Source organism: Triturus cristatus, chromosome 9, assembly GCF_964204655.1.
Source record: "Triturus cristatus chromosome 9, aTriCri1.1, whole genome shotgun sequence".
Taxonomy (NCBI): Eukaryota; Metazoa; Chordata; class Amphibia; order Caudata; family Salamandridae; genus Triturus; species Triturus cristatus.
The window spans coordinates 789,148,265-789,160,611 of NC_140592.1; the positions used below are offsets into that span (position 1 = coordinate 789,148,265).

A 12,347-nucleotide genomic window follows, 5' to 3' on the forward strand; every position below is an offset into this window, starting at 1 on the left:
TAAAACTCTCTTTCAGAGTGAACCACTATAAAGATAACGTTTTCATCATGACACAGCCACCCAGAAAACAGTAACTATAGCGGCTCCAGGTAACATAATGCCTCCGTTTAGATGCCCTGAGATTTGATGAAGTAGGACCATGTAGGTACACCCCACACATCCTTCCATTGGATCTTAGTGATCATTCAGACCACATTTGTCTCAAAGACATTGCTTTCGTCTGATCTATGCCTACATATGCCCCTTAGATTTGAAACAAATGAAAACAATCCTGATTGATCCTCTTCAATTTTAAAAATTTAACCATTCCTTAATCACTTAAAGACCATTTCTTGTAGACTAGCTCACATCATAAAGGGGTGATGAACCTGTAAAGACGATTAAGTCCATTAAGCTTGTGTTATGTAAATGAATTCACTCCCCCACACACACACACAGTTAAAAGGGGAACTACCGAATCCACAAATTTACTTCACACAGTTTAAAGTCGGAATGTAAAATGTATGCACATGACTATCTCGTTGGACATATTTTTAGTTCACTTTAATGAGCTCCCTCGTGCTGCTTTTCACTATAAACCTTACTGAAATTAATATAATCACATGAAACTTTTTCAAGAGTTATCACAACTGTCCCAAACCACCATGAAATCGATAACACTGTTTAGAATTAGACCAAATTGGATGACAATTCCCGGAAAAATATCTGTAAAGCCTGCATTAATCGCGGCAAAAAAGGAATAGACTTTATCCACCACATCTGCGCTATCTGGATTGAAATGCACTTTTAGATTGAAAAATTTGACTAAGGACATTCGTTTTGGTACTGTCAGCATGCTTGCATGGGATTAAATGTCTAATAATGTGTATTGCTTTTTAATTGTGATTGTATTCATTTCACACACCCTGTTTTCATATGGCCCACAACCAGTTTATTTTTACTTTCAAATGAAAAAATAATATTTTAATAACCTTTTTTGCATACATCACTGCAACTGCTTTCGATTCAGTGTGTGAAAGTTACGTCGAGAAAATTAAAATTCGAAAGATGCGAGAGAAACGTGATAATGTTGGAGCAGTGCATAAATAGAATATGTGTTGCCAAGCGTTATGAGTAGTCATTACAGTCAAGAAGCCAGAAAGGCTAGGCAGGCGTCAGATTGAATGATACCCGTAAAGTGACCACGTTATGTGAGACAGCTTCGTTACTTGCGTTTTGACCGTGCAAAAGGCCATTTGTTCGTAGGACATTTAAACCAAATAGTATTATGGTCAGAAAAAAACTACAAATCCCAGCATGCAAAGTAGTGTTTGATAACAGACCAGCCTTAACTAGTACTGACTTAAAATTGTTTCAAAGTATGAGGCCGCTTAACAGCTATGGCCGCTTTAATACGCGCGATATTGCGAAACTAAGAACATTACATCCGGATAACAATTTGTAGCATTTCTGGCGATGGCTGTTAGAAATGTTAGGGTAATCATTAGAATAAGACATATTATTAATAATAAGACATGTTTATCAATGCTGTGGATATTTCTGTTCTTAATTTTACCACGATTCTAATACAAGACATAGACATTAAAGAGGACATGTAAATCATCCAGATTTCACGTGAAACCAGCACCAGCGTGTCCTGTGCTGGCGCTGCAGCTGCTGACCTTTATTCGGCGGAACTGATTGTTACCGGTCTCGGCATTGTTGGTGCGTGTTGGAGGACAGGAACGCCGCACAGGGAAACCTGGTGTGCGAACGGGTGTTTCTAGTGCAATAGAGAGCAGAGATGGATGACCAGGGATGCCCGCGGTGCAAGACCACCAAGTACAGGAACCCCTCCCTGAAGCTGATGGTGAACGTCTGCGGACACACGCTGTAAGTTTATTCTTTACTGCGCAATAGTTCGCAGGAGTAAGAGTAAGCTTCTGTGGACTTGTAACTCATACATTGCTCATTGTACTGTTCATTCACCGTGTATCTTTATGCAGTAAATATTTGAATTGCTGAAACTTTAGAATGCTAAACAAGAACATTTCCTACAAATGAGTGTTAGCTCGGAGCTGTGCGTGGAGTTAAAGACTGTGTAGTATATTGTCAGTGATGGAGTCAAAACAATGACATCACTGATGGTTTTGGGGCAATTAACTGCCTCAGTGATACCATGCCTGTGATTTGTAATTGTATTTATATAACACTTGCAACCCCTGACGAGGTGTCGAAGCGCTTTTTCGGCAAGTAGCCTGCTACTCCAGAACCTAAAAAGGATTAGTGGTGAAATAGTTTAGGGAGATATCAAATTAATTTGAGCAGTGGACATGAGTTTATTTGGAGTGAAAAAGGATTATTGAGGGATAGAAGAGGGAAGGGTGTGCATTTATAAAGCTCTTGCCACCCCTGCTGAGCTGTTGAAGTGCCCATCATCAGGTCACACGCTACTCTGGAACCCAAAACAGGATTAGTGGGGAATTAGTATAGGGAAATATGAAATTAATTTGAGCGGTGGACATGTTAGTCAGTTATTTCGGTGGACAAGTTAGCCAGTTATTTTGGTTGAAGGGATAGAAGAGGGAAGTTTTTTTTTTCCGAGCTCTTAGCAGTAAGAGGAGGTTTGGTATGAGTAAAGGGGCGGTGGAGAGGGGAAGAGTCAGAGGGAAATGTTTAGAAAGGTTTGTTTGGTAGATCTGAATAGTAAAAGAGGTATGAGATGATGCAAGGAGTGGTAGAGGAGAAAAGTGTCTAGAAAGGGTTATTATGTGGATCATAGTAGTAGAATTGGGGTTAGGATGAGTCAGAGAGTGGAGGTAGAGGATATATTGAGAGAGAATAGGGTAGTGCATTGGAGAGAGTGGTGGAATGAGGTTTGGGATGAGTCAGAGTGGAGGTAGAGGATATATTGAGACAAGTATAGGATAGTGCACTTGAGATGCTGAATTTTAAGTAAAGTAATAAATAAAAATACATAAGTACATGGCAGTTATATATGTATAAGGAAGGTAATATATATGTAGATTTAAGTTATATTTAATAAACTCAAATTTTCAAGTATTGCTGTACTTTAAGTTAATTTGTTTGTTTTTATATATTTTTTTTGTAACTCAATAGTGAAGCAATTGTAGATAAATAGTTATAAAAGAATTACTTATTTATAAATAGTTATAAAACATTTACTTATTTATGCAGTCGCCTATATGCATGTTAACCATAGAATAATATAACCATAAGTAATATGTACATTTGTTAAGCAGAACTAATGAATATCTATATATTTATAAACATAATTATTATATGAGTTTTAAAAAGCAATACACATAGTTAGGTACACATCTATAGTCCAAATAAATGCTTGTATACAGAGTGATATTCTGTGTGTGTGTGTATATGTGTATATATATATATATATATATATATATATACATATACATATTCACTGAAAAAACCATAGGTTTCACACATGTTATAGTTAGCTGGACATTTCACTCGTAAAAACCCATTGAAATTCCCCCGTTATAGTTAGTTCAGCTAACTATAACTCACGCGACCGCAATCCACTGCTGATGACGTCACATATTACATCACTCATGACATGGTCAGTGACATCACTCATGACATCACAGATGACATCTCCAATGACTATAACGGGGGAATTTCAATGGTTTTGTACGAGTGAAAAGTCCAGCTAACTAGAACGCCCCTGACACCTATGGTTTTTTCAGTGAATTTTTAAGGTTTTTTAAATGCTAATTGCTAACAATACACTGCCTGAAACCTATGGTTTTTTCTGTGAATTTCAAAGGTTTTTTAAATGCTAATTTCAAACTATGTGACGTCATCAGCAGTGGATTGCGGTCGCGCGAGTTATAGTTAGCTGAACTAACTATAACGGGGGAATTTCAATGGTTTTTTACGAGTGAAATGTCCAGCTAACTATAACATGTGTGAAACCTATGGTTTTTTTCAGTGAATTTGCAAGGTTTTTTAAATGCTAATTCCTAACTATAACGTGTGTGAAACCTATGTTTTTTTCAGTGAATTTGCAATGTTCTTTAAATGCTAATTTCTAAGTGTGAAACCTATGTCTTCCATAAACTTATAAACTTTTTTTTTTAAGTTTTTCACGGTGCGCGCACCGTGCGCGCATGTTGCGCGCACCGTCTTCGTGTGCGCATGCGTGCGTGCTCCGTACGATAATGCGTGCGTGCTCCGTGTGCGCATGCGTGCGTGCTCCGTGTGCGCATGCGTGCGTGCTCCGTGTGCGCGTGCTCCGTGCGCGCACGGCAAGTCATGTGATTACGGAACAACACTTTTCATTGGTTCAAAGTATTTTCAGTTCCAGAATCTTCCAACACCAAACCCACTCCCCTCATTAATACTTCTTATTTCCTGGGAGAAGGAGCTGAACTGCTTTTCCTGCACCTGAAAATGGCAGAACAGGAGACTTCTTCAGGGAGTGAGGAGGAGACCTTTGTGCCCCCAAGGCAGAGGAAACAAAAGGACTCATTTATTTGGCAATTTTTTACAAAAGGCACATGCCTGACCTGAGGTCTACCTCTTTGCCAAATTTCAAGTAATTCTGTTCAGCCGTTCGGGCTGTACCTTCGACTAAAGGTCCTATGGGAAAATGCATGGGGAAAACGCGTTTTGGGACCCCCCCTTTTTTCTCGGCTCCCGCTTGACGAATCACCCCGAGACTTAAAGGGTAGGAGCTGAGCGGAGCGCCCCATTAGTTTTGAAAATTTCGCGAGGATTCGTCAACCGGCGCCAAAGTTATTCAAAATAGAATTTTCAGATTTCCTATGGACACTTGGTCCTAACTATAACTATCTACTGGCGACCGCCAGTAGATAAAATATATATATATATTTGAGTATGGTAGTTGTGTGGGAGGAGCCAACTATTGAGTAGTCTTCTGAAAGTAAGGTAGTCATGGATCTTATGTTTGGGGGTAAAGAGTTCCATATTTTGGCTGCTTGAACAGAAAAGGATGTGCCACCTATGCTATTTTAGGTCTCGCCTGAGCCAGCGCTTTAGCGCTGCTCTGGGGAGAGTTTTAGTAAGCGGGTTTTGGAAGTGCAAACTAGTGGCATTTCAGGCCTCCAGCTACAGTGCATGTGCGCCAGGTGTGCGCACCATTTGTTAGCCTGCGTGATCACTTTCGCGGCCGCTTTGATGTTCTCACTGAGCCGCGCAGCCACTGAGAACATCAAAGCGGCCGCGAAAGTGCACACCATTTGCCAGCCTGCGTGCCTCTCTCCCCTTAGTGCACGCGACGTGCCCTACCCCCTCCCTTATCCCAATTCCTGCTTGTGTTCTTCTCTTCCCTCTCTTGTCTCCACCTTTCCTCTGCCGTTCTCCACTCAGCGCTTTGAAGCGCCTTTGCGCTCCACGGACGTTCTCCAGAACGCAGAGCTCAGCCTCTTAGGCGTGTGATGGTCACTACGAACTTTTGGTGCTTGCCAGGCCCCTGTCCACATAGCTATCACTGGATACAGCTGCACGTGCGCTAGTATCAGTAGAGTGACCTCTGCCATGGAAGAGCTCTCTTGCACTGCTGCACGAGATTAATCGCGTAACCAGAGGCAATCTTAGCTAATGACCTGTAGGGCTTTGATTAGGATGGAAAACGCAACTTCGCAGTCAAGTAAAGTCAGCCCTCAAATAATTGGGTTGCTAATCAGCAGTTCTTCCAGTTTTTTCTTCCATATTGGAAACAGAAAACGGACACTGGAGTTAGAATCGGAGCTGCCGACTTTGGAGCTTGGGATCCCGGTGGGAGTTTTGGCGTCGTGGCAACATCCTGTGATTCTGAGCAAATCAGTTAATCCCCGTGCCTACCAAAAATAAATGTGTCCTTCTGTAACGTAAAGCAACTGGTGCTCATGTAATGTCTCCAATACCTACGGGTCTAGTTAGCGCTATGTAAAACAACAGCTAAAAAAAAAAAGCACAGGCTCCGATTAACAGAATGGGGTCATTGAGAGGTAGGGAATATTGATATTATGGGTGCAAGCGGTATTTTTACAGGCAGCTATGTGTGTGCTCCGCCCTCCGCTCAACTCGCCGATCCAACCCTACTTGTAATAACCACCTTAGTACCGTTTTCATTTTCAGTGTTGATTCCGCCCTTGATTCAGTCCCCAGTACCTCCTGTTCTATGATCCCGCACCCACCTACTCAACTGTATCACCTGAAATAAAACCGCCATGTGCGCAAATACTGTTGGCTTATACATAGGTTCTCATATAATAACATTTTTTTTGCAATATTATATAGTGCTTCTGTTGGAGCGCTTATACTGGAGCGCTTTACACGAGCACGTGTGTGTGTGTTTGTGGGGGCGGGGTGTTACACCTAAGCAAATGTTACCTGCAGGGGAATGGGCGTTTCAGTGTGAGTATGTCTTGCAAAGTAAGTGGACATGGGCAATATTCGAAGAGCACCGCCCGTGCTCCATACAATTTAAATTTTACTTCTTTCAAGGGCAGGAGTAAATTAGTATGTAAGACACAGCGAGGAGTGACTACCCCCACATTGTGTGTAGATCTAGAGGAAGCGGTTTCTTAAATGGAGGGTGGAGGAGTGAGGGAACTATGTTCAAAGTTCCCTTCTCTTTGCAAAGTGTTCGGACATTCCTAAAATGCCCGTGATATCCCTCCGACAAAGAAAAGCTAAGCATTTTTACAATAATTCCAGAAGTACCCCTAGAAACCACGACATGACATCTTCAACGCCTAGTCACGAGTAGTAGGCGCTATATAAAAATACACATCACAGCTTCCCACGAGTGCCCCGCTATCCTCTGCGAATTCAAATCTCCTACAAACATAGGAGTAAATGTATAGGAGTACTTTTTTTTTTTAAACAAATAAAACTCTGTAGATCTACAGTGGGGTACACATTCTGGCGTTGTCTGTACAGAATTGAAACATTCCTTTTCGGTGTGGGGCTCCTGCCGCGTGGCCACTGAGAACATCAAAGCGGCCGCGAAAGTGCACACCATTTGCCAGCCTGCATGCCTCTCTCCCCTTAGTGCGCGCGACATGCCCTACCCCCTCCCTTATACCGCTTCCTGCTTGTGTTCTTCCCCTCCCTCTCATGTCTCCACCTTTCCTCTGCCGTTCTCCACTCGGCGCTTTTAAGCGCCTTTGCGCGCCACGGACGTTCTAGAAGCATCGACCATGATTAGACATAACAACCCGCAGCACCCCCTCGAGCATTGGCATAGCCAATAGGTCTCGCCTTTGGGACCTTATAAGTATTTAGCTATGCAGCACAATATCATTGGTACAACAGCATCAACTGTTGCATGGCTAAACACTTGTATGGTCCCAAAGGCGAGACCTATTGGCTATGCCAATGCTTGTTTCTTGTATGGGGGCATTTTGAGGCGAGGTGCCAATCTAGAGAGGAGGTTCCTTTGTTTGAATGTATTTGGTCATTTTATTTCTGATGAAGAGTGGTCCTGTTCCATGTATCGTTTTGTGGGTGATGCAAAGCAGCTTGAATGTGGATCTTTTGGCAACCAGTAACCAATGTAGGGCCTTCAAGGCAGGGGAGATATGAGCTTGTTGCTTTATATGTAAGAGTAGTCTGGCAACAGAATTCTGAATCCGTTGTAGTCTTTTCATAGTTGTTAAAGATGATCCTTGGTAGAAGCTGTCGGTGTAATCAAGTTTAGACAGAATAAGAGCCTGGACCTTGTGTGGAAATCCCAGGTGGGGGAGGATGCATCGCAGAGTTTCATAGTAACAATGTTTGATCTGGGAGGAGCCTAGCGCGCATCCAAGATGGTCGCGTGAGCACAGGGCTCCCCGGACCCTTGCCGCTCCTCGGAATTTATCCTGAATTTATGCTGACTTGGCTGACGGAATCTGGAAGGCGAATTCTGGCTGAGCGTGGACCTTCTTTCAGAAACCAAATCGGACCTGGGAATCCTGATCTATGGTGGTTGGAACTTTCGAGGCCCAATCGATGGCTGTGCCCGGTGCGAGGGTGACCTGTGGAGCCGGGGTGTAATTGAACAGCAGCGGATCTGTGCCAGGGGCCGCTCCATTACTTTCGGTTTCACTTTTGGATCCCTGAGGGGCTGGAGATCGTCACTGATTGGAGCGGCTGGGGGTTTACCTCCGCTGGATGCCCTTGTCTCCGCTTGCCACCAGTGTGTCCGTTGATTTTTGTTTCATCGCCCGGCCGCACCACGGTATCTGGTGCGGCGTCTGACTGAGTGGCCGGCACCCCCTTGACGCTGGGCCGGCGGTCCCCGTTGGTGAGCGTGGTTCTCATGGGTGGCAGGGGGGGCCCCGAGGGGCGTAAGACTAAGACATCCCTCCGTGGGGGACCGGTCCAGACGAACAACATGGATCGCTATACTCAAGGAAGAGGGTCCCCTGGAGCGGCTGGAGCCCCCTCGGACGAGTCTGGTGGTGGCTCGTCCATGCCCTCGGATCCGTCCCTGCAGGACATTATGGGCGCCATTAACGGCATCAAGGAGACTATTGCTACGCAATACGAGGCCTTGGCCCGTAAAATCGACACGGTGGCTATTGATGTCGCACTGATTCGGGCGGATCTCTCCAAGACCAACGAGAGGGTTCAATCGCTTGAGGTGCGGACGTCCACCCTGGTTACGGATGTGTCGGACCAGCGGGCCACTCTCGGCGACCTCAAGTCGGCCAACGATCTGATGGCCCGGCGGCTGGAGGACTTTGAGGGACGGGCCCGCCGCAATAACGTCCGAGTCGTGGGCGTCCCGGAGTCCTCCGACAACCACCCGGTGGATCTCTTGGTGGAAGAGCTCATCCTCAAGCATCTTGCCCCCGTCGGCCTGAGTAAGTTCTTTGCCGTGGAGCGGGCCCATCGAGTTCCGGGCGGTCGGCCGCGGCCGGGGGCCCCCCCGAGGCCCATTGTGGCCAAACTTTTCTACTACAGAGACCGAGATGTGATTTTGCAGGCCTCGCGGGCCCATGGCCCGGTCCGCCATGAGAATGCGTCTATTAACTTTTTCCCGGACTTCACCCAACTTGTCCAGAAGCAAAGGATGGGCTTCCAGGGGGTAAAGCGTCGCCTCCGCGACCTGGGTCTCAAGTACTCCATGCTTTTTCCTGCTAGGCTCAGAGTGGAGCACGAAGATCGGACAATCTTTTTTGACTCTCCCGCGACTGTGAGTGACTGGCTTGACTCGTTGCCAGGCCGCGGGGACCGGCCTGGGCCCTCTCATGGTACCGAGGGTGGCGGGTCTCCCTCGGAGTGACTTTGGTCCTTGATTTTGCCATTCTGTACTGTTCCGCTGGGTTCACCTTCTCTTTTGCATTTTGTTTCATTATGATCTATGTGGGGGGCGGCTGGGGACGGGTCCCTCTCCTCCTCCGGGGTCTTTCCGTAGAATGGGGTTTATGGGGCGACAGGCACACTGCAAGTTGGGGTGGTTTTTTGGGTCGCAGGGGTGCAGGGTGGGGGGAGTTGGTAGTTGGGGGGGGTTGGGGGGTTTTGATTTGTGTGTTTTGTTTTTCATGCGAGGTATTTGTTCTGTTCTAGTCTTGGGCGTTGCGCTATCTGCTGGGGGACCCTTGATCGATTGGAGGGGATGGGGGGAGACGGGTTGAGGTTGATGTCATGGAACGTCAATGGATTGGGGGACCGTATCAAACGGGGTGTTGTGCTGCAGTATCTGCGACGTATGTCTCCTGATGTGGTGTTTTTACAGGAGACGCATCTGGTGGGTAATGTTTGTCATGCCATGAACAGGGGGGGGTACCGACTCGTTGCCCATTCTGGTTTCACCACTGGCTCTAGGGGGGTTGGCATTCTCCTGCGATCTTCACTTCCGCTGGAGATCACCAGGGTAGTCCCGGACGACAGAGGGCGCTATGTGGCTTTGACTGGGCGGTGGGAGGGGCAGTCCCTTTCCCTGGTCTCTGTCTATGTCCCCCCGGGCCTCCAGAACTCCACCTTTTCAGATTTGGGTCGAATGCTGCTTGAGCTTCCTGACAGTCTTCTGCTTATGGGTGGGGATTTCAACTCCGTGGTCTCGGGCGACCGGGATCGCCACCCGCCCAGGGCCCTCCCTGCTGCGCAGGCGTGGCTTGGCGGATTCATGGAGACCTTCGGTCTGGTCGATTGCTGGAGGTTAATGCATCCTACACAGTGTCAGTACACCTTTCATTCGGGGGCGCATGGGAGTCTCTCCAGATTGGATTACTTTCTTATGCCCGCGGCCCAGACTGCCCGGATTCGAGAGGTTAAGCATTTGGCCCGGGGTATCTCTGATCATTCCCCACTGTGGTTGCTTTTTGACACTGGGACGCGGTCTGCTGGGCGGATCGCTCCTATTAACCCTTGGTACCTGCGGAACCCCACGATCCGCTATAGTCTGGTCAAGTCGATTGACCAATACTTCCTTGAGAATGATGGGTCGGTGATGTCCGCAGTGTCCCTGTGGGAAGCCTTTAAGGCAGTACTCCGTGGGCATGCCCTATCCCAGATTGTGGCGGCTAAGAAGGTTAAGACGGAGGAGGTGGAGAAGCTGGAGACAGACATCTTGGGGTTGGAGGCGGCCTTGGAGACGGGTGTCTCTCCGGATGGGCTACATGCCCTCAGCCTGAAACAGTTCGAGTATAAGTCCCTTGTTACTGACGCTGCCCGGACCATGTATAGGGAGCAGCAGGGTAGGTTGTATGATGCTGGAGACAAGGCTGGTAAATTGATTGCTTGGCTGGATAGGAAGGAGAGAGTGAATCGTGTGGTCCCAGAGCTCCGGGTTGCGGATGGAGGGTGTGTGACTGAGCCTGGCGAGATTGTGGAGTGCTTTGCTGACCACCTCCGGACGGTGTATTCCCCGGTGTCTGACAGAGATGAAGACGACTCTCGTCTTCTACTACGGGATATTGTCCTGCCCGGCTTATCCGTCGAGGACCGTGAGCGGTTGGATGCCCCCTTGGCCGTCGATGAGATTGCTGCCGCGATTGGCTCCCTTCGCTCGGGCAAAGCCATGGGCCCTAATGGCCTGCCGATCGAACTATACAAACTACGCCCGGATAAAATCGCGCCCTTCCTTCGTCGTATGTTTCAGGAGTCGAACGAGAGGGGTTCCCTTCCCGCCGACCAGCGTCTGGCGACTATAGTCGTGATTCCTAAGGAGGGTAAACCACGTGACCGCTGTGTTTCATATAGGCCTATCTCCCTCTTAAACGCAGAACCCAAAATCCTGGCTAAAGTCCTCGCCAATCGCTTGCTGAGCGTTATCTGTGATCTGATTCATCCGGATCAATGCGGCTTCATCCCCCACCGTAATACCGCTCTTAATCTGCGGCGTCTGCACGGTGTCCTAGCTAGGGCGAAATACTTTTCTGAACCAGCCGTATTGGTTTCATTGGACGCCACCATGGCCTTTGATACCATCGAGTGGCCATTCCTCTGGGCGGTCTTGAAGAAGTTTGGCTTTGGGGAGGGATTTCTTAGCTGGGTGAAGCTTCTTTACGCCGGACCAATGGCTCAGGTGGTTGTCAATGGGCGGGCTTCCAGGCCCTTTGCTCTCGGGAGGGGCACTAGGCAGGGGTGCCCGTTGTCCCCTCTGCTTTTTGCTCTGGCCTTAGAACCGCTCGCCGCCTAGCTCCGCTGGGAGCCCTCTATCAGGGGGATCCGGTGGGCTCCGGGCTTCGAGGATCGGGTCTCGCTGTACGCGGATGATATACTTCTGTACCTCACCTCGCCGCGACAGTCACTCAATGTTCTCTTTGATGTCCTCACCTCCTTTGGGAAAAACTCGGGTTTGATAATTAACTGGTCCAAATCTTGTGTGTACCCTCTCTCCGGTGGCCCTCCCGTCTTGCCGCCTCTACTTCCTATCCAAACGTCCTCATCCGGCTTTAAGTACCTGGGGGTGTATGTTTCGTTGGACCCGGCGGTCCGCTATGAGCAGAACCTCCTGTCTCCACTCCGACGTTTGAGGGTGGATACGGCGCGTTGGTGTAGGTTGCCCCTGTCTCCGCTTGGTCGCGCGGCCCTGTTTAAAATGATGTCCCTTCCCAGATTTCTCTACGCACTACAGAACTCATTTGATGTCATCCCGGTGGCCTATTTTCGGGAGGTGGAGAGCCTGCAGAGGAGACTGGTCTGGGATGGGCGGGCGCGTATCGCTCTGGCAAAGCTTACCCTCCCCTGGTACGACGGGGGCATCACGCTTCCTGACATTAGACGGTACTACTGGGCCTCCCAACTGTCGGCAATTAACCATGCCACGTATGCTCCTGGTCTGAACCCGTCGTATGAGATGGATAAATTCCTGCTCCCCGGCGGTAATTATAACAGAGCGCTTTATTCCCGATCTGCCGGTGGTACCCTCACGGGCCCTACCA

The 12,347-nt window shown here is 47.8% G+C and overlaps 1 protein-coding gene across 2 annotated transcripts in view; it reads left to right on the forward strand.

Moving 5' to 3' along the window:
• Positions 1–1,632: 1,632 nt before the first annotated feature.
• MNAT1 (MNAT1 component of CDK activating kinase) overlaps positions 1,633–12,347 on the forward strand; it is a 574,189-nt gene continuing 563,474 nt past the window's right edge. Inside the window, exon 1 of one of the 2 annotated variants that reach the window (XR_014968776.1) lies at positions 1,633–1,872. Coding sequence is in view for 1 of the 2 variants with exons in the window: in XM_085626176.1 (XP_085482302.1) it covers positions 1,784–1,872 (89 nt within the window). In the remaining variant the exon portion in view is untranslated. The remainder of the gene's footprint in view (positions 1,873–12,347) is intronic. The other variant, XM_085626176.1, reaches the window with a different exon arrangement.